The sequence below is a fragment of the Chironomus tepperi genome, unplaced genomic scaffold (assembly GCF_022539635.2).
Source record: "Chironomus tepperi strain 1889 unplaced genomic scaffold, CSIRO-AGI_Ctep_v1 contig_37, whole genome shotgun sequence".
Taxonomy (NCBI): Eukaryota; Metazoa; Arthropoda; class Insecta; order Diptera; family Chironomidae; genus Chironomus; species Chironomus tepperi.
Genome location: NW_027226159.1, coordinates 1479020 through 1502218, shown reverse-complemented (window position 1 = coordinate 1502218; position 23199 = coordinate 1479020). Strand labels below are relative to the sequence as shown.

The 23199-nt window shown below is 34.4% G+C and overlaps 1 protein-coding gene across 3 annotated transcripts in view; it reads right to left on the bottom strand.

The window, feature by feature from the left end:
* Positions 1-7462: 7462 nt before the first annotated feature.
* Positions 7463-23199, bottom strand: part of LOC139098246 (echinoderm microtubule-associated protein-like 2) — a 69095-nt gene continuing 53358 nt past the window's right edge. For all 3 annotated transcript variants that reach the window (XM_070650381.1, XM_070650396.1, XM_070650388.1), the window contains 4 exons: positions 13242-13401; positions 10936-12364; positions 10651-10877; positions 7463-9062 (listed from right to left, as the gene is read on the bottom strand). In XM_070650381.1, coding sequence (XP_070506482.1) covers positions 8937-9062; positions 10651-10877; positions 10936-12364; positions 13242-13401 — 1942 coding nt within the window. In that variant the 3' untranslated portion in view covers positions 7463-8936. The remainder of the gene's footprint in view (positions 9063-10650; positions 10878-10935; positions 12365-13241; positions 13402-23199) is intronic.

Below are 23199 nucleotides of genomic sequence, written 5' to 3'. Positions count from 1 at the left end.
CCCTCGCCGTCAATGTAAGCCACAAAGTGGGGCGGAGACAAACGAGGCCCTGGTTGATACAGGATGTGTTGCCCTAGCAAGCCGCCAACCTTAAACCAAACGCTAAGAGACCCAAAGAGAGAGAACCGGACTGGAACTAACGACGACAATCAAAGCTAAACACTCACCCCATAATCAGTTTGATTTCATTTTAAACTCAGATTCGAGTTTGAATATTTCTAGTTTGAGGGTATGGACCCCTAGGGTGTCTCAGAAACTGGAACCAGAACAATTTTTTTTTGAAAATTAAATTTTTCCATTTAAGTTAGAAAATTATCATTTAAATTTGAATTGTTCGATAGCCTAAGGATTAGAACACTAGGAAAGTAATTGAAGGTTTTGGGTTCGATTCTCGTTTCGGTCAAATATTTTTCCAAAAATTTTTATTTTTTTTTATAAAAAATATATAAAATAAAATCATTTTACATTCAATGTGATTCATCAAGCTTGATGACAAAATTTAGGATTCGAACCTTGTATTTCAGACAGATATCTCCATCTTTCTAACAACTCTTCTCTTCAAATTAATAAAATTATCCCAAATATTTATATTGCCCTAAAAATGCGTCGCATCCCCATCACAGATCCTCAAATCTTAAACCATCATTCTATAAAAATGTAAATTCCCTAACTTCTTCTCCCATCCATCCACAATTCATCATGATTGAAAAAGTAAATTTGTCACGTAATTAAATCACTTTCAGTGAGCACACAAAACGCCAGTGAAAGAATAATGTCAAACCGTTGAGTGTCTCAATCCATCTATTTACCAACTTATTAATAACGCCTTGGTCTGTGCTGTGTATTTTATTTGTGCAAATGCGAACGATAAAATTGAATATCATTTAAATAAATAATGAATTGGTGTTGCGTTAGGTATCATTGTCGATATACACTGTAGAGTATCTTTTGCATTTTCAATCTTGTTCAAACAAATTGAGGACATAAGAAGAGGCGGATAAAAGGGAGGGGTGAATGGTGAATAAAATTATTTTTTTTGAGGTATGACTTATAAAGCTGGAGATTAGATTGTATGGATTGGAATTATATTGATGGTGGTTTGGTAATGATTATTGTAGATTTAATTGAATTTTGAGAGTTTGTGAATATAGGAATTTAGGAAATAAAAAAGGTAAAGAAGATATAAGCTCAATCTAAGGCAGTTTAGTTCATTCTGTTTCTATTAGTTGTATTCTAGAGCATGTTAGAATAGCTCAGACTAGATTCCTACTCTAACCATGTTCCCATATGGAGCATAGGTTGCAACCAATTGTTTTCCATCTGACTCTGTTGCTGACTCTGTCAACTGGTTTGTACAAATTCACTGTCCGCAAAGTCTGTCCATATAATATGACGTTAATAGAGTACCCTGAGTTGTTCTTTGTCCTTTAGACATTATACTAAGTGAGTTTCTATCCAAAAGGTGCTAACCTAGACGTTGATGAACCTGGCTACGAGTCGGATCAAGCAAAATCCAATGCCACGCTATAATAATCAAGTCATATTTGGCCGGGGCAAGAGTCATGTCGGGTTTTAAGCACTATTTACTAATTTTTTATGCCACGTTCTTTTCTGGCTAGTCTAAGAGCATTGAGTATTGGAAACTCAAAGTAGATTTTGATTATGTTTTGAAAAGTCAATCTATTCGGATATGGTATCTAGCTGGGTATGCAGGGCTTTTCTCGGATACCCCAACTACCTTAGCCCTAGTGTGACTTAGAGAGGTTAGGGCAGAATATCTCGGAAAGGCTAAGAAACCGTCTTCTGATATTAACTGATGTATAAATCCCAGTATAAAAATCAAATTTTTGATCACATAAACCGAGAATAAGCAGCCTTAAAAATGCAGAATATCCAAAAATTAACACCAATCCATACAATCCATCCATACACCAGCTCTAAACTGAACGAAATATGTTAATTGAATAAATAACACAAAAAAACATAAAAAATGAATCCGTAGGAGAAATAAATCTCTGACAAATCTCATTTAATGCGATATCTCGATAACATGCACCTGATTCTTATTCATAAATGCGGTTTCTATTGTTTCCTTATATATATTTTTTTGTATTTTCGGGTAGCTGCAATATTGAAGGTGGGAAACATGTGGGATTTTCAAGATTAAGTTTAACAAGGGTGACAACAGATATAAGGATTCTTTTATGTATGCTGTATACAAATTGACAATTAGAATTTTTTTAAAACTGTACAAATGTGGATTTTTTATGAAAATTTTCAAAACTCAATCGAGAAACTCGAACGATAAGCAACAAAAAAAATCCATAAAGAAGTCAAGTTTCTATTGCAAAAAAATTCACATTTTTTAATGCCAAAAACTTTTTTTTTTGTTTCTTCCTCTTTAAAAAAACTCACCGAGTCTGTCTGTGTTGGTGTGCATGCCAAAAAGAGACAGCAATAGACTTCAGAAAAGGCGGAGCCAAAATTTTTTTTTCAAGGGTTTCACGAAGATTGCATAACTTTAAGGAGCTTGTGGATGATGAGCTGATTATAATAACTTTTCTTAAAGGATTTTTCTCCCATTTTCTTCATTTGTGGTTAGTTTTGGTAGACGAAAAGACCACAGAGAGACTTTAAGAAAACTAATGAAGCATAAAGGAAATTTAAGGAAACCGCAATAAATGCTTTAAGTTGTTTGATAGTTGGAAGGAAAATGTCATTGGCTTTATGTGGGGTTTCATGTTATTCTAGTAATTGGTAATGATGTTGACATTATTAGAATGTGGAAAAATCTTTTGTGATGCGATGCAGGCATAAACATATGATCTATAGATTTTCTTGTATTTCTTTTAAAAATTGCTTGATTTTTAAGTCATGATTCGCTATGATTCCTTTCAAAACAGATGGAAATCGATTGGCTGATTTGAAGTAGTCTATAGCACCTTTTATTTTTCCTATACACACATTAAGCGCTCAGTCGGCGTCTGAAGCTGGATCTATCGCTGGCTATCGCTTGCCAATTACCAATTAAAATTGTGTTACTTACTTGGCCGCTAACCTCGACCAAAACTGCATAAGGAATTCGGCTCATGGTATTCTCAATGTATACCCACGATGGCATGATGGTATATCCACGACTGGTCTATAGAGCAGCTCAATCCAGTTAATCGCTAACAAGACTTTGACATAGTGTCGAATTTAAATTCAATTTAGCACAAAGTCAGAGTCACGCTTGTATTAATTATTTGATTTGTGCTATTCAGGCTTTTCATATCACATTGATATTTCCTATTGACTATAAAAATGCTTGCTTGTTTTATAATCTTATGCTGTGTAAATCTCGTCTTAATCTCAAAAATTAGGCAAAGTAGCTACACTTCTGAAAAAAACAAATTAGGAAATGGATGTGTCCAAACCGACCATCTTCGAGCTATCATGCCAAAGTTGAACCATGCAACATTCCAGTTCCACCAATTAGACATTTAATGGGGAAGTGGAGTAGCCTCTTATCTAAATTTATATGCTGAAACAAATCATAACCACGTCCATTACCAAAGTTCATGGAATTCCAGTGACAATTTCATTTCGCTTCAATATATCTAAAAAATAATTTCTGCATTTTCAGCACAAAACTCACTTCAAGAACCAACATCATCATTTCTTGTTCATTTTTCACACCATATGCTGCAACTTCCCCTGAAAAAAAATTTCTATTCCTTAAAAAAATTTCACATTTTTCACCAAACTTTCCATCATTAAATCAATATTCCTGTTCTGATCATAAAGTATGCCTAAAATGTGTTGAGAACATTAAAGACTTACTGTCTATTGACTTCTTGATTCACCTTTTCAATACAAAAACTACACAATACAATAGGGTTGTTGGAACTACGCATCATGCATAAGAAATTAAAATATTTCAATCTGTTGATGTCCTTATAACCCACATAAGAAGTCAGCAGCTAGCACTTCGACATTGTTGATGACCTATATTGAAATTCACAACGAAAATGTGATTATTTTTCAATCATAGTCGACAGTCTGCACGATATTTTGGATGCGTTGAAGTGAAAATGATGAGATAATAAAATTTAACGACTTGCTTTTCTGCAGCACGACGAGAAAATTGAATTTTTTTAAGGAAAAACATTTTTTTTTGCATTTTTTTCGTCTCTACAAATTTTTTTTCATTTTTATTAATTTTTGTCTCTTTCTAACATAAGTTTCGTCTATGTTCATTTCATGTTTTTTAGTGGATTTACTCTTGCATTATAAAAATTATCATATTTGTGAAGGATTTCTTGTCACTTCATTTACGTGTAATAAATTATATAATTTGGAATTAATTCATATTAAATTTAAATGTTATTTAAAAAAATTGTTGTCCTGTAAATTAGTTTATTAATTAATTGAATTAGAAAGAAGTTCACTGACTTTACTCTTTTTTATACAGTAATTGTGTGTTTGTCACTCTGTTAGGGTGATTAATATGAGAGTTGTTGGGAGTTGAATGGTAGAAAAATTGAAGGTTGAAGTCTCTTGATGGAGAATTTTGGGAATCTTTTGTAACGTTTTTGTCATGTATCTAGACTTAATCCCGAATGGATAAAAATGCGTTATAACTAGTTGAAGGCAAGTTCATGTCTAGTTAGTGACTAATTCTATGTTGATCTAGTATTAATTACTTTACTCTTACGGGCAATAAGCATGATCAACAAAATGAGCGTTCTTATGAGTATACTCAATCAATATTACTAAGCATACACTCAATTATGTGAGTATACTCATGAGGTTGTTCCTTGTCTCTTAGAGTTGAAGGTTTTTAATCTAAAAGTTATCATTCTGTTGTATAATTTTTTCTAACTCGTATACAAATAATTGAACTAGGTTGAAAAATATTGGATTTTTTGAAGCTTAAATATTAGTTTGAATCTAGCTTCGAATCTGATTTGTCAGATTAAAAATGCAGCCCTACAACATATGACGAGGCATAAATTACTGACGAAAATAACAAATCTAAAAGGTACTGCCAAAATCTACAAAACTGCGTATCTAAAACGCATAAAATTCAGGCCTTCGATTCTTGACCGAACGTTCGCGAAACATACTTTTGAATCAGATCCTACACCCTACTTTCATGCCAAAGAATTTTGCCAACAGAACCGAATTATTTGGCACGGTTTTGTCAGTTCATCTTCCATATGTAGGTAGCTCCTTCAGAAGGCTGTCACCTTCCACTGATGGTCCTGTTTAAATTCCACAAACTGACATTCTCAGCATTAATTCTGAATTTTCTGCCATTTAACTCAAAACTGAAGATAAATGTCGACTCAAATTTCATAATTCCTCAAATCAACTTGGGTTGATTTTTCCATACAAAATTCGAATTGACTTCGTGCTCTGCTCACAACTTCTCATATTAACCATTATATTCACTCATTAGCGCTATTAAATTATTAATAAGAAATATGTTGTTTTTCAATAAATCGGAATAAATCTACAAATTTACACAAAACTATTGTTAATTAAATCAATTTTGAAGCACTGAAAAAATATAATTTTGACTTTCTGAGGGAGAGAGGTAATTCCATTATGTCTTTTTTTGCACAAAATATATATTCATGTACATGTCTTTTCTCATACAAGTTTATCCAAAAAGAGGAAAATTGTTTGTCAAATACAAGAACTTGTATGTTGGAATTGAAACTTGGATTGGATTTGATTGCATTATCGATGCTGAGCATTAAGTCTGTCTTATCGATGAAAGCCGTACCGACTTTATTGTCGATAAAGCAATCCTCACATTCTTATACTCAATTTTTCCCTAATTTGTTTAGATATACAACATGTAAAGGATTTAAGGGTGCTTATAGAGGATTATGCTTTTATCAAAATGATTTTCTGAACAATTAGCCTCATAACCCGAAAGTGTTTGACCGAAAACTTGTTTATATGAGTCTACTTATAGGATAATGTTTATATAAAGCAGGCATTCGTGTATTTTAAGTGGTACTTGGATGGTTATGAATTTTGAGCTGAGATTATTGTATTTTAATAAGTGGTTATTAAGGATTGTTGAATATTGGGGCAGGCAAATCAGAATGGAGGTATTGAATTGGAGCAGTGTTGTCCAAACTGTGTGACGTGGCAAACTAGAGAGTCGCTAAAATTGTTTTGAAATGCCATGAACCGCATGTATTGTTTGGTTTCGGTCGAGGCTTACCAATGTGTGGCTTGCCATCAAAGCGTGCCTTATCATCAAGGTATTTACTACCATCAAGGTATGTCGTGGCATAAAAACGGTTGGACAACACTGAATCAGACAATTTATGGATTTTTGTCTTACAATGCCTTAATGAGATGTAAGTATCATTTTTCAAAATTTAAAAGATGTCGTTATGACCCTGACCAAAACAAATGAAAAAGGATCAATCACGGAACTTTTAAGGCCAATGAGAGCTCTTTTATCAACACTAAATGGAAGCCGCTTCTATTTTGTATTAATATTGAAGTAAGACAGAAGCTGTCTCTATTTGGCAGCCATATGGAAGCCATTCGAAGCCGACTTCCGATTGGTTTTATTATAAGAGCTTTATCACAGCCTTCAAAGCTCTCTAACGCAGTTTTCTTCATTTATGACGCTCGGAGATTTCCTTATATTGCATTTAACATAGCGATTGAGCGGTGTCTTAACGACCATTCTTGTGCTGCTCGGGATATTCACTTTAATATTTTAATCCAATCCAAGTTTTCAATTTCAACACACTTTTAAATTCTTCAAAGTTTAAAATTTTGTCTTATTCAATGATTAAATACAATTGCTTCTTTTAATAAATCCGATATATTTCTGATTTAAACTTTTTAGTAGTTTTTTTTTTCTTTAAATATTTGACGGTCTAAAGTCACTAATGATTTGATTCTTTTATCATTTTTTAGCGCATTTTTGAAATTTTTTTCAAAAAGGTAGCTTAATAAGACACTTTGTTCGTTCGGTCGGCTGTGATCGAGATCTCAAAAACTAGACATCGTAGAAAGCTCAGGATTGTTTTAATAGCTCAGTTCCATCGAGTTATTGGGTTATCGGTCATTTAGAAGTTTCAAATCAACACATAAATACTATAATTAACAATTTTTCATTTTCATATACAACAACAACAAAAACAACAACACGTTTTTTCATTGTTTTCTAGTGTTCTTCAATGTTTTTCGATGGTTTAACAGTGTTTACTGAACAATGTTTGAATTTTTTTTGACCGTTATGTGGTTTGAATTATGAAAATCCGTTAAGGGATGAAGTTCTTAAATTAGTGGAAGTTATATATGGATCTTGTTTTTTAGGTCTGGAAGTGATCTGATTCCTGCTGGATCTTATGTTTTTAGGTCTGGAAGTGATTTATTAATCAATTATTGATCGCTGGGACAAAAATGCGCTTAAGTCCCTCTATTAATAACACGAGGACTTTTGTAATTTTTTCTAAATTTTATTATTAATTAGACTTTTTTTTAAATCTATATAAAGATAGAGATACTCAGGCATGGCATCAACACTTCCTTAATCTTAGAGATTTATTTTTTTAGAATATTACAAAGTTTTTACTCTAAAATTTTAAGTATTGATCCCTCGCCATGATGAGCATGCAGCATGAATTTAGAAATTTTCACGAGATTAAAGGTTTTTCATATAAAAAAGCTCAGTTAATGGAATTAGAAAGCACTTCTACTTGATATATTTTTTGATGTTGTCTATCTCTATTCTACATATTTTGTCAAAAATTTCTTCAAATTCATGCTGCATGTTCAGGTTTGATAATCATAATTGTTAAATTATGTGTTCTGGTGTTTATTGATGGTAGAAAATATTGTTTGGAGGAAGCAATTTTGGGGAGGATTTTTTGGTGATGTGGCTGATATACCTTTTTATAGTCTATAATATAATCTTGGAATGTCAAATGGACCCGAAAATTTTTGAAGTTGCTTAATATATGACCAAAAAACTCGATCGGCACTAAACATTAATGGAACTCAAGTGGATGTCACATATTGTTCAAGCAACAATTTTCATGTCAACTGTCATTATCAAGTGCCGATTTGAAATAATAAACATTCAATCCGTTCTTAAACGAAATCAGGAAAGCACACGGCCTAAAAATGGTTGAAAATCAAGCCTCAAGTTCGTGTAACCCAGGATTCAAACCAGATTCAATGGAATCCGGCCTCAGGACAGAGTCAAGTTGGCATCTTTAAGACAATTTGCCAATGACACGACTATGTAGTGATCTTGAAAGACACTCGGCGAACAACACGCTAAGGATAGTGTTAAAAACCAGTTTAACTCTGAACTGGTCCACGGGAGTCGAAATCTAGTCCACGATCGAGTCATGTCAGTCTAAAGACACTTTTATTGCATATTCTGCGCCGAGTGCCTGTCGGTACTACATAGTTGTGTTAATGGTAAAATACGATTTGATGAAGTCTTGTCCATTAATTTGTGCTACTTAGGCATAAATAATTCTAAATTGACCCAAAATCTGAACAAAATCCAGCCATAACATCCATCCAACCCTTCCCCAATAGATATTATCTTGCTGATATATTTAAACTTTATTCAAAATATATTTTTCTATGCTCGTTATTGATATATTTTTTCATATGGTGTATGTTGGTGTGTACAATTCGTATTTATGTGGCAGGATTAATTCTTGGTGCGCGTAAACTTTATATTATTCATAAAAAGCTTAGTGTGAAGCTTCAACAGGATAAAGATTTTGTCAGTTTTGTTGATAATTTTTATTAATTTTTTTCAAACTCGGGAAAGAAGTAAGTTTAAGTAGAGAAAAATATTTTTTTTTTTGTATATCCGAAAATGTCCAAATAGTTTTCATAACAAGTGCAGTTTGTGTCGTATAGAATTAATCATTACAATGAACATGAGTTGATTAGATAATTGCCCATTGTAAGACAGATGTGTCAGCGCCACCGGTTGATATCAAGCGTGTATCGTCATGAAGAAATGCTAGATTTGTGACATGACTGCTGTGTCCTCCATATGTGTATGAAAGTGACTGAAATGAGAAGTGGATGTGAAATTATTTTAATTAAATATTCAATTTGAATTTGTGATTAACTGTTGAATGGGATAATTTCAACATGAACTGACAATGCTTTGAATTTAAATACTTGTAGCTTGATTTGTAGTCAAATCTGGACAGATTAAGGTTTTTTAATTATTTCAATTACTGGATCTGAGCTGCATATTTCGGGAAATGTCAGGTTCACTGTCAAAATAGGCTAGAGACAGTTACTCTGTGTCGGTTTCTTGGTATACACTTACTCGTACACCTATGCTTGGTGCATGTCTTTGTGGATATCTAATGAGTACGTCTTATCAGAATAGATGTGAAAACAGAGAATCTGCACAAGCTTTGTAATGTGGCCAGTAACAGAGTCAGATGGAAGGCCTTTTGTAATAACCTAGGCTCCAAATCGGAGCATGGTTCCATTAAGTAAGTAAGTAATGGGTACATCTTAGGGCATAGTTGTTCAAACTTATTTGTGTCTTTGTATATCTTGGTGGTAAGCCTCGATCGAAATCACATTCGGCATTTTCAACTAATTTTCACTTCACACTAGTAGAACGCGGTATGCAGTTTGGACAACACTGTCTTAAGGTTGGAGCAAGGGTAGGTAAAGGGTATATAAAGGGTCGGTAAAGGGTAGATAAAGGGCAGGTGAGTCGAGGTGGCTCGATGGCGGAATGGTTGAGTACTTCGGTACATAATTATTGCAACACTGATCTAGCGATCATGGGTTCGAGACTCGGCATGGGAAATTTTTCACATGTCCTTTTTCGAATCATATGTAGTGGAAACGCGGCTCACAGCCTCCCTTTGAAGGCTACAGGCAGTAATGTCATCAAAGAAGTGGTTCGGATTCCACTATAAACTGTAGGTCTAGGTTTGAGCGAGAGATCTGGCGAATCCTCCTCGTTAAACTCCCAAAAGCCATGAAACGCATATAAACGCGCAGCTATGGACCTTAAGGTCTGCAATGCTAATGTTTATTTTTTTTTTAAAGGGCAGGTAAAGATCAAGTAAAAGGTAGGTAAAAGGGCAGGTAAGTGTCAAGTTTAAGGTAGGTAAAAGGGTAGGTAAAGGGCAGGTAAAGGATAGGAAAAGGGTAGGTTCAGGCATATACCTTGAGTAGAATTCGGTATATACTTTGGGTAGAAGTAGTGTATACCCAGATATAAGCCACAAAGCACTTTCAAGTCTAGCCGTAATAATAACGGTACTCTTGTGACAACTATATGCTGTTCAACATACTTTCAAGTTTACTACTAATCTGAATTGTACTTAATTTGCACAATCTACATACATTTATTTATCAATTAAACCTCATCAGAATAACTAGACATCGTCTATATCAGACACATTACTTCAGTTTCCAGATCAAATTACTATACACATTAAAAATTACTTTATAGCCACATTTACGGAAGTTTCTTATAAAAGTAATTAAATAATTGCATAAATTCAGTTCAATATCATCCATTATCTTGCTTAACGAGACCCCAATTGAGTTTTTTAATTAATTCAGTTCCAATTAAAAGCATTCAATTTCCTCAATGTCAATTATTTTACTAATTCTCACCTTTGGTTTTGATGCTGGATATGTAAACAATTTAACCTTTCCAAAATCATCACCCGTTGCCATAAGGCTTTTGTCAAGGTTTCGATTCACAACATTAATGTCTGTACCGTCAGCTCCTTCTGGCCATATACCAATTGTTTCAAATGATATAGCACATGAGTTTGATGCCCATTCAGTGTCACGTAGGGATGAGCTGTTTGTTATTTGTCGACATAGATTTGGATTCCCTAAAATGCAATAAATTATGAGAAATTGAGTTACTAAAGCTGATTATGAAGAACTTACAGAACAACACTTCGTAGTCACCAGAATTTGATCTCAAAACTTCTCCATCGACTGACCAATCCAAAAACAGAATGAAGCTGGAATGTCCATTACACTTTCCAATACGATTGAATTTATGAGGAACTCCAGTTCGTTGATAGATGTAAATTGTGTTATCACGTGATCCAATAGCAACGAGTGTTCCATTTGGTGATGCTTTAATGATTTGAATTGGTTCATTTCCGTCTGTATATTGTGACTGTAGTTCCCTTGTCATTGGATCAAAGACCAACCATTTGCCAGTTAATGTACCAACAAGCACTAATTCACCATCTGGTAGGAATTCAACACATTGAATTTGTTCACCAATGTCCTTACTCCAAACGACAGAATGTGATAGCGTGTCCCACATTTGTAGCAATCGATCACGACCACCTGTTATGAATTGTGGCATGTTTGGATGAATAGCTAATCCCCATAGTTCGTCAGTATGTCCCATAACGACTGGTGTAAATCCAATATCAAGATCACCTGACAATATGCAATTTTTAGTCGTTCCAACAAGCAATTGCATGCCTTTTCCTTGCGTTACAACACGCACAGCACCAAAATGTGGTTCAACATAATTTTCAACGCCAGCTGGTGTCAAGTCCTCACCTAAAAGCACTAAACGGCCATCCTTACCGCCACCGGAAATTAATTTTCCATTTCTCAAAGCACATAGTGAAAATACAGAGCCCTCATGGACTTTCTTAACAAATTTACCAATGGCATTAGTTCCGCGACCCCATAGTATAATATTACCATTAGAATCACCGGTAACGACATCACCAAATGCTGTGAATGTCAAACATGTCACATATTTTGGCTTCTCACGACTATCAAAAATTCCCATTTTCTTATAAAGTGCACCATTTTGATCCAATGTCCAGAATGCAATATGATTCTTTCCAATTGTAATAATTTGATTACGATCAAGCGGATGAAACTCGGCACCGACAACTGTATCGACTGAACATTTTGTTTCAGTTATTTTCTTGCCCGTATCACCTTTTTGCCATTCCCATACACTAATTGTCTTCTCGGTTGAATCATCAATAGCCAACAACAGCGTTCCATTATCAGCTTGACTAAAACTCACGCATGTTACTGACGATTGGAAATCACCGACACCAATGATGGCCATTGTTGCTAATGACACTGAATTCCATATACGAATATGTGGCGATGCTGTACGACGATCTTGTCCAGCACATTGTCCCGTTGCGATGAGTAACTTATTGGGATGAATTGCAAGACTCTTAATATCATCCGTATGACCAAGATAATGACGTTGCGATTGCTCATCGATGTTACACAGAACTACTGTGGCCGCAACAAAGTAGACAATTTCTCCGGTTGGTAGTTGGTAGAGATTACTGCGACAGTCCTTGCCACGATAGCCATAGACCTAAAAAGTAGAGAGATTTGTATTAGTTTGAGGTATAGGATTGATTGAGAGTAGCTAGCAGATATAGAGCAGTTCTATAATTATTTTGGATGATTCAGGTATAATAAAGTAAGAAGTAGGGCTGGAAATTTACAAAATATGCGAACTGTTCATGAAAGTTGGGTTTGAGCTTGAAATGTAAAAGGAATATTCTGAGAAGCTATTTGCCTTATAGGCTTAGAATATAAATATCTAATGTAAATATTTGAAGATATTCAATATCTTTCAATTTCAATTTTCTTATTAGGGGCTGTTTGCTTATTACGTAACGCGAGGATTTGACTTTATGACCCCTTCCGCATTCGTATCCAACCTTCGATTTAAGAACGTTAAGTAATAAGTGAATAGCTCCGTAGGGAATGCTCGGAAATTGCTTAAAAATTAAGGAGGGGCCAAGGGGTCTACAATTTAGCTATCGTATCTAGGATTTCCAGAATTCCCGTGAAATTTTGGGAATCGGGAACGGGAACGGCCCCTTAGAAATTTTTACTTCAAATTTTTGAACTTTTTCTCCCGGAATTCCAAGGGGGTCTACCCGTTTTTGGATCCTAATCATGTCCAAATTCTAGTTCATAATTCAGTCACAAAGCACTAATTTTGGGGAGACAATGCTACGTTCTGCGACGAAGAAAGGTAGGCGCTACGTAATTCAAAAATGATCCCTTATATACAATCTTCAGGTATAAACCATCTGTGATTTGTCAAAATACAATCCGCAACATAAAGACTAACAACCAAATTAATGCTCCAAAAACCCCATAAGAACTGCATCCAGCATAATTAATTCCAATGCTACAACCTGTCAAAAACATACTGTACACGAACAAATGAAACTTACCCAGTCCAACTTGAGTTTTTTGGATGGCGCCGGTTGTACTTTCGTGATATCATAATTTACTGCATCAGCTCGCTTTTCAGGAACATAAAGTACTACAGGACGTCCTCTCAAGTACATTCGTACACTTTGATTCTCCTCCTCATATTGTGCTGTATTGGAACTGCAAATAAAAAAGAGCGGTAAACAGGAAATGAAAGAATTGTTTATGTAATTAAATCAGCATGTCAACAGCATAACAATTGCGAATTGCATCACAAGCATTTGAGTGTGGTTGTGCGAAGCGTATACAAGACATAATGTCTCGTACCAGCGAGTGTCTTTTGTGATTATTTGCATTGTTTAATTCTTTTCGCATCATTTATTGAAACATTCAGAAGTGCTTTTAAGTCTGGCTTATTGAGTTACATTATTAATGTCTTTATACTGCAGCATTTCCAACATTTTTTTTGCAATAAAGAATATGGAAATTTATTGAATGGAAAATTGATTCCTTCTGGCACGTGGGAGATGCTTCTCGATGCTTTTCTCAGAACATATTCAATTCATATCTTCATCGTGTAGATGTTCAAAAGATATTGAAAGCTTTTAATATTGAAGCTGACAAATTGGAAAATGATTTGAAAGTTTTGAAGATTTTCGAAGAATTTTAATGGGATATTGAAATCAAATCAGACTCACTTCAAGGAATATGTCTTTTTTTAGTCATAAAAAGTTTAAGAGACACGTTTGGAAAATCCATGGATGGTTTTGCAGAATTAATGAATAATGAATAAAGATTTGAAGGTTGGGGAGAATGATGAGTTTTAAGAGTGAGTAACATCTGAATTGCATGAAAGATTTTATGAATGATGTGAATGAGTGAGTAAATGGTAAAAAGTATGCTATTAAGCTAGTGATTAACTTATGGAATTTTGAATTTTTGTGAACTTGCTAGTTCTGCAGTGGGCAACCTAAAAGGCACAACAGTGTGTCGCCAAGATTTTTGGAGATGTCATGAACCGTATGCCTTGAACGTGCCTTTCACCAAGGTGTGTCATGCCACAAAAACAGGCTGCACACCACTGTGACTTAGTCGAATACATAAATTTTTTGTATACATCCTTAAAGTATACACAATAATTCACAATAAAACCTATAACAATATGCAAGTGTGTAGCTAAATTAGAGGGATGGGGTCTAAACCTAGACTACTCAATTTGAGTCAAAGTCAACTTCATGTGAGTCTAGTCAAAGTCTGAACTTAAATCATATCGATTTCAAACTCTAGATTTATCAGAAAAAGTAAAATTCCGAATAATGGGATTCCAATTGGGATTCGAACCCAAGTTCTACGATTTTCGATCATGTGCTCCTACCACTGAGCTATCGGAGGCTATTCAACTTCTTGACAATGTGTCATATATAAATTACACATTTTCTCTGTCTTCCTTTCTACTAGGCTCCCAATCATATTACATTATATAGGAATCCCATCCCAACACTGCCCCTGTTAGAGTATTCATAGCTTATAAGTATTTCACCTCTTCTCCAATTTTAAGCCTTCAATAATTCACATCTTTAAACTAAATATCAATGAATAACACGTATAACCAATACTATAAATGCTTTAACATCAGTGAGAAAATCGGATCTCTCTTTAAATTTTTAATTACAAAAATGTTCATTCAACCAGCAACAATACTATTTGTTTCAAGCCATACAGACAGACGTTTGGGATGCTAAGATGATTAGCACTATGAATTTTTAAGCACAAATTTATTCACCTCATTCTTATTTATTTCACAGCTCTATTTATACAGCAAGACAGTGATATTAAGTTTATAACTTGTTGTTATCGTATTAAGTTCGATTGATTCCTGTATTGGAATTGAATCTTGATACTTTATCAAGTTTAAGTCTTTCAAAATTGTTAATTTGATCTCAAGAAACCTTGATGAATTCCGTTACACTAGCACGACTTTTGCACCGGATGATATCGAATGACTGACAAAACTCACACGATACAGTAACTCAGTATGAGACTGACTGATTTATTCGACTTTCTATTAAGCACTGACGATTGATTTAATAAAAATTGTTAATTTTATGAATTATAAAAAAAATACACGTCAGTTTAATGATTTAAAGCCTATTATTTGCACTGTCCGTATATGCGTTTAATCTGTTTCGTGACTCTACTGAAACTGGACTGAATGAGTATCTTTAAATTTACAATCAGTGAGTGCAACGTCTGTGGCTCTATTAGTAATCATATGATTCAGACTCTCTGGGGGAATTCAATTTTGAATGTATTACATTATGAAGTTTGAGATAACTTGTTGGATGTATTGCTGGAATTGGATATACATAGTGTCAGCCCAGGGTCAGGCACTATCGCATAGCTTCAGGTGACATACATGACAGGTCATATATCACAATCAATCTGAACGTAAAGTAAGTAAGCAACTAATTTGTTGGAAATAAAATAACTAAAAAGCTAATTTTAAATATGCGTGGAAGTTATCGCAAATTTAAGAAGAATTTAAGAAGGAATTTTACGTACGGAAAAATTTTAATAAAACAATATTTTTGTAAATAAGAAACACTCGTTGTATATATTTGCATTATTCAGATATAAATATACAGAGACCCTTAGGCGAAATTTTGTCAAATTTTGATTTTGATCTGGGCATCACAATGCGGTGTATTGGATTTTTTTGGCCATAAAAATTGCCTGAATATAATCGTCAGATAATGAGCATACTCGTCGAAATGAGCGTACTAATGAGTATACTCTGCTGTTTTTCATGAGTTAGATTTCAATTTTAACAGGCACATCTTATGCATGCTCATGCAAAATGGCATTTAAAATATTAGCATGCTCATCTGAGCATACTCTTGAGCATGCTCCTGAGCATATCTTGAGCATGCTCATGTATTATGCCACATTTTATTTTAACATGCTCACCTGAGCACATCGTTGAGCATGCTCAAGAGTACACTCTGTGTGGTTTATGAAATTTCAGCATGCTCACCTGTTGAGCATGCTCAAGAGCACACTCTGAGCACAACAAGAAAATGTGGTTTATGAAATTTCAGCATGCTCACCTGAGCACATCGTTGAGCATGCTCTTGAGCACACTCTGAGCACAACGAGGAAATGTGATTTATGAAATTTCAGCGTGCTCACCTGAGCACATCGTTGAGCATGCTCTTGAGCACAACGAGAAAATGTGGTTTATGAAAATTCAGCATGCTCACCTGAGCACATCGTTGAGCATGCTCTTGAGCACACTCTGAGCACAACGAGGAAATGTGATTTATGAAATTTCAGCGTGCTCACCTGAGCACATCGTTGAGCATGCTCGAGAGCACACTCTGAGCACAACGAGAAAATGTGCTCAATTTTGTAACTATAACAATGAGCATGCATGTCTGGGTACATCGTTGAGCATGCTCAAGAGCACATTCTGAGCACAACAAGTTTATAAGGCTACGACTTGGTTCTTGAACGAACACATTGTGTTTATCGGGCATGCTTAAAGAGCTATTTTGTTCTGTTTTATTCATAAACCTCGCATTTCCTCTCACGGGATCGGAATATATTTGAACAATGTTACTATAGCGTCTGCGGTTATTTTTAGTAAGACTGCAAAATTCTGACCGTTCAATGGTTACGTTCGTTTACATCAGGAACAGTATAAATCAGTGTTGTTCAAACTTTTTTGTGTCATGACACATCTTAGTGCTAAGTCATGCAAAGCATGCGGTTCAGGGCATTTCCACCAGTTTACCGCGACACTCAGTTTAGACAACACTGGTTTAAACAGCCAATGGAGAGTTGGAGCACCAAAAATTCATATTTTGCGTAGAAAAATTAATCATGAGTAAGCATCCTTTGAGTTGCGGCACACTAGTGTACATCCAAAAATATTTGAATTTGCATGAACAGTATGCAGTGTGTAGACAATTTCGGTCGAGGAACCACCACGATGCTCCGCGTATAATAAAAGAAAATGAAGAGTTGCCCAACACTGCAATAAGTGAACGACCCCTAATAAATCTGACGAAATTTCCCTAATATCTTCTCTGTTATCACTCTCTTAATTTTCATCATACAAAAAAAAAAAAAAAAAATCATAAATTTTGTCGGTATTTTTTTCACGCAAACAAAAAAGCACTTTTGTATCTAAATAATACACACTCAATATTTGCCTTTCCTCTCTTTATGAATGAGTAAACTCTCAACCATAGAATCTCACATACACACAAACATGTGACATGTATACGCTCATAAATGTTTGTCAACTTCAATTAGCAGGTAACTTCAAAAAAAAATGAGAAATGAATATTGTTGATTCTATTTCACATCAACATCATCATCATCATGCAAATGTGAGTCATGCAAAATACATTTTAATATTGGCTGTGATTATTCTATCATCAACGCCTTTTAACATCACATGGTAGACGTGTATAGCAAAATTTAAATGAAATTTTATTAGTTTATCATGCAAATTTGTGATTTTAGTCATCTTGATGGAAATAAGTGGCATGCGATTAGTGGTTCAAATTAGAAAGTCCCGATATGTGTGAGACTTCTGTGCTGAATTTATAGTTTTTTTGCGAATTTTAACACCTTTTTGGTTCGTGATTTGCAAGCGAAAATGGAGAGAATTTTCGTTAATGAGGAACGTGATGAAGATCTGTAAAGTCTAATTTGGATATGAAGTGGAATGAACTGTTTTGGAATTTAATGGTTCGCATCTTCATGAGATGTAGATTTTTTCGAATTTATACTTTTGCAGGTTATTGATTCAAGGCTACTTGTGCGGAACAATGTGATGAATCGAATTTTTCTTTGTAAAAATGAATCGAAATCATCCGTTAGGGGCCGTCAGGGCTATTTTTGATTTTAACGTTAATACGGAGACTTAATGGTAGCTTAGCAATTATGTTGTGCTATTCGGGATTAAATGCTATCGAAAACGTAATTTACATTGTTCTGATTCATAATGATCCACAAGTCCCAATCAGTTCTCGAACCCTTAAGTCTTTGCTATCAAATTGACAAACTTAAACCATGAAGAAGGCCTGATGCTTATGTGACTGGTGACTTTGTAGAATTCAAACAATAAATAAGACCCGAAAAGCACTCGGTATTTGCTAGGGTACCTCTGTATCACTGTATCAACGGTAAGCCCTTAGTTGTCCTCACGGCACTTTGACGGCTCATTTTGATTCACAACATGCCCAAAACTAGAGTTGACAGGACTTTGGAGTAGTCCTTATGGAGTAGTAACTCCATAAGTCCAAAAATCCGGACTCTATGGAATCGGACTCCATCTTTTGAAGTCCGGACTCCAGTAAAGGTGCTTCAACATTGGAGTCTTGCCGACTCTGCTCATAACTCTTGGCAACACAATAGTCCAGTTAAGTCCAAATCTTTTTTTCTCGCGGCACACATTGGAATTAAGCCACGATTGAAATTGTACTTGACATGTGGTTTAAAGTATTTTCAAAAAATTTTGACGACTAGTGTGTTGCCGGCCACATTTTTGACAACACTGCAACTTTGCCTAATTGTTGTCGCGGGCATGTCGCCTATAGTGTTTCACGCAAAGTGTGCCGCTCGTAATAGTTTGAGTAGGACTGAACCTTCCAGATTACACCTTAAAATCACATTGTTTCAATTCAACAATCCATTTTAAAAATGTTTTCATGACATTAGCTACCTTCGGTACTTTTTCAATCAAATATAAACACACCTTATAGAAAGCTCTCCCTATAATTATCTCAACGATATGTGACATTTCATCTAGAAATTCATAAAATATTAAATAATCACAAAAACTCGTGCAGTGGCAATAAAATACTGTCATTACTACTGTAAGTTGATTAATTATTCAATAAGCATAGAACGCGCATGAAAATAGTAAATCTTGTAGTAAATGTTCAAGGTCGGGGGAATCACGAAGTTGTCTATTTTTGTTGGATTTTCTGTTTATTTTTGGTTTGTTTTGTTGATGATGGAATTGAATTGTGAAGGCGGTTGGATGATGAATATTTGAAATGATTTTTGGGGAATTTTAAGGTTTTTTATGTTGAGAATTCTGAGAATTAAGCTGCGTGTGGTAATTTACGTGTTAAATTGTGAAATCTTAAACTTCAATTCGTACTGGAAATGATCTGAAATATGTCATGGCTATGGATATTGAGGATAACATTAGCAATTTCCATTTCAACCTTAAAACACAAAAATCCAGAATCAGTCATTCCTTACAAGTACCAAAAGCATATTTAATCTTCCAATAATCACCCATTTAAATAGCAAATACGTACACAAAATTAGCACATGATTAAAATAGCCATTATTCATAGTTCATGGAAAATTAGAACTTTTTGCGTATTGCTTTGTATTGCTCATAAATCATAATTTATTAGAATTAAGCTACACTAAATTGATTGCGTCGACTTCTCTCAAGTGGAAAAAAGAATTGCGACAGTAATTTTGTTTTCTTGATGAATTTTTTGGTCGCCAAAATTCTGTTGAAAGATGCTGCCAAAAAACACTTAAATTGAATTTTAATTGGTTTGGTTTTAGAGCATATTCTTAAATGTTAAGAACAGGATGAACTTTTTTAACATCTAAAATCTGAACTTGAAACTTCTTTACTTATATAGTTACTGTTTGGGATCATGATGTGATTTTATTCCTTCTTGGAATAATGATTAAGATTGTTATCGATGCATTTATAACCCAATCGGTACACATTGAATTGTTGCTATATAAGACGTCGGTTTGCTGAGACCCGATTGACAAAGTGTCACAGAATTTGCAAATTGGTTGAAACTTGGCTCTAAATGTACTACCCGAATAGTACAAGTCGATAAGTCAATTCATGAAAAAATGGTCTAGACATCTGACCATGACATTAAGAGTAATGAAGATTTATCCTGATCTGACCTGAGAAATATTTTAATTCTTTAAAAAAAATCATATTTCGATATCAGGCTGGCGTGATTCTGGCATCGAATTGGACCCAATAGGGGCATATTGAAATGGTGCCTCTACGGGTACGAGGCAGCAGTATACTAAGCAACATTTCAATTTGTCCGAATCGGGGGATTCAAATCGAATCTGACACCAAGTCAGAGTAACGCTGGTCTGTTGTCGGATTATGGATTGACTAATCGATTTGTACTATTCGGGTAGTACACTTAGAGTGGCAGCAAATTTGATAGAGAGACAATAATTCTATATGTGCTGACTGGATCAGAAGTCTATTGAGTTCGATCCCGTCATGATTCCTAGAATCTTTCTACGTTGAGATGTAACATTTAATTGTGAGCCTGCACCTCTGATCTATTTATTCAGCAAATAGCGAATAGTAACCATAAAGTCTAGATAAACAAACTAAATCGTACTCTTGCAATTTTGTATCCCAGCCATACCACGTGCGAGTACTTAAAAAGTTAAATCTACAAATCTGCACTCATTCCACTGTTTACTTCCATAATACCAGCATGTTATGTAACACTTAAACTTTTCAACAATTTTTGTTTACAATTTTTTTAAACACTTTTGGAATTACACCATCTGCCACATCATTATTTTCCGGCATCTTAAGAAACACGAGCACAAAAGACTCGTTGCCTTAAAAATGACAACAATTTTTATTGCTTATGAATTTCATATTTGCATAATTATTCTATTGATTCGCTTTCACAAATGAAAATGCTTCTTATTTCCATCTTATTGTCTTTATTTGCCAATTTTGGGCTATAAAAATGCTCATTCATGGAAAATGAGGACGGAAAGAAATTTGATAAATTTTACGACTTTAAGACTTAAAACTAGGTAAATTGCATTACGAATTACATTGAAAAATCTGTTTCAGACATAATCCACGCGCTGATGCAGAAAATTTTCTTCTTTTTTTAACAAAACTGCTTCTTTTACAACAACAACAACAACAACTCGACTCGATGTGATTTCTCGCGTGCTTCAATCGATACTGAAAAGAATCATTCAAGTCTCATTAAAAAATTTAAGTTTTTCTCCATCCCCACACAGTAGGAAACTGGTAATAAAGCTTAATGAAACTTGAATTATTCAAGCGCATTTATATGATTCATAATTGTTGGTGAATCATGGGTTTACTGATATATCTCAAGTTAGTTGGCACTGCATTTAAATTGACAATTGTTTAAGGAGTTTTGAAACGGAATTACCCTGATAGACAATGAGCAATGTTATCAAATTAGTGTGCTCATGTTTATATTTAATCAATATACTTGAGTATGCTCAACTTTATGAGCATGATCCTTGTCTGCTCAAGTTAATGTATCAATGAACCAGAGTGCACAAAAATACGTTTAAACTAGTGGATGGCAAGTTAATGTCCAGTTGATTACTAGTTCTAACGAATGTTTGTTTGACACTAACAAAGAGAGATCATGGATCACAGTTGATCTGTACGACCGGCATAGTAGAACTCAAAAAATTGAAGTAGAATCAGATCAGAACTATCCATTTTAACCCTACAATTCCCTATAGGACACACTGATGACGAGAATTGACTCATTATTCAGTAAGTAATGCAACAAAGGAGTTTGCAGTATTTTCGAATACTTCCTACATAAGCACATTAAGTAGATTATAAAGCCTGAGCAACACAAATGACGGAGACATTGCCACGCATCCCTTATGTCTTAATTATGGATCTTCTGACTGATACATTTATTAAAACCAAATGGAAGTTCCCTCAGAAGAATGGCAAAAGCCCTGCTTCATTTGTGTCGCTCGGGTAAGTATTGTGTAACACTTGTGGACTATCTGAGTCTTGTCAGGGGTCTTGTAATTTGACATACTTTCACCATTGAACGTAAGACGTATGAAATGTATTTCATGACAATACACAAATTAAGTATGCAAGTACGTCATTTTCATGCAGACAATAGTTGATTTTTTTTACAAAAAGCACTAGCTGCTCAGATCTGAAAGCATCGAAAGGACGATTTGCGTTTGATAAAATTGTAGCAAGTTAAGGTTCGTCAAGCCAGGCACTAAGATCTTGACCTATATTTCATAGTTTAATCCGAATTTTGATAGTTATCTGGAATAGCACTACAAGGTTAATCGATCCAAAATCCTGCATCAAGCTGACATGACTATGACTCTGATAGTCACTCCTGCCTGGTACTGAATTTTGGTCGATTTACTGACTAGTTCTCTTTGAAATTCAGACAAAGTGCGTGCATTTCACACCTTCTTTACTCAAAAAAATGCATAAAAAATACCGGCAGTTCTTAACACTCCATAACTAATGATTCAGCCTCAAGTAAACAAAGAAAAATTTTTACAGCAAGAAGAAGTATCAAGCAATAAATTTTTAATTATTTCAAATTTATTCATTAATTTTTTAATAGCTTCCCAAATTGAAGTAAGTTGATTTCCATTTTCAGCCCAAAAAAAAGCACAACGTCACTGACCTTGAAATTTTTGTGAAAATGAAACAGCAAAGAAGATTGTTTCAGTTTAATGCTGATGGATCTACACACACATGACGTCGCAATTTAAAGGTCAAGAGGAAATTTTTTATTATTGTTGTTTGTGCTTCACACAGCCACAGAGAAATTGATACAGTTTGGCATCGAATCAGCTTTCTAGATTGTTAAAATATTTTTCTTATCTTATCAGATGCTGATGTAAGTAGAATTTAGGATTTTGTGACTATTTATACAACAATTTTTAATGAAGTTGTTGATATGGGCAATAAAAGAAAAATTGTTGATTTTAGAAACTGAAGGAGATTGGAAGTTAAACTAAAATTAAGCATTAAAGGATGCAAAAAAATGGATTTTGAAGAAAATAAAGCTTTATGTTTTCTTAGGATTTGAACCCGTTACTTTGAATATAGTTTTAATAATTCAATTATTTTCGATGAATTTTAGCAGCTAATTGCATATTTGAACT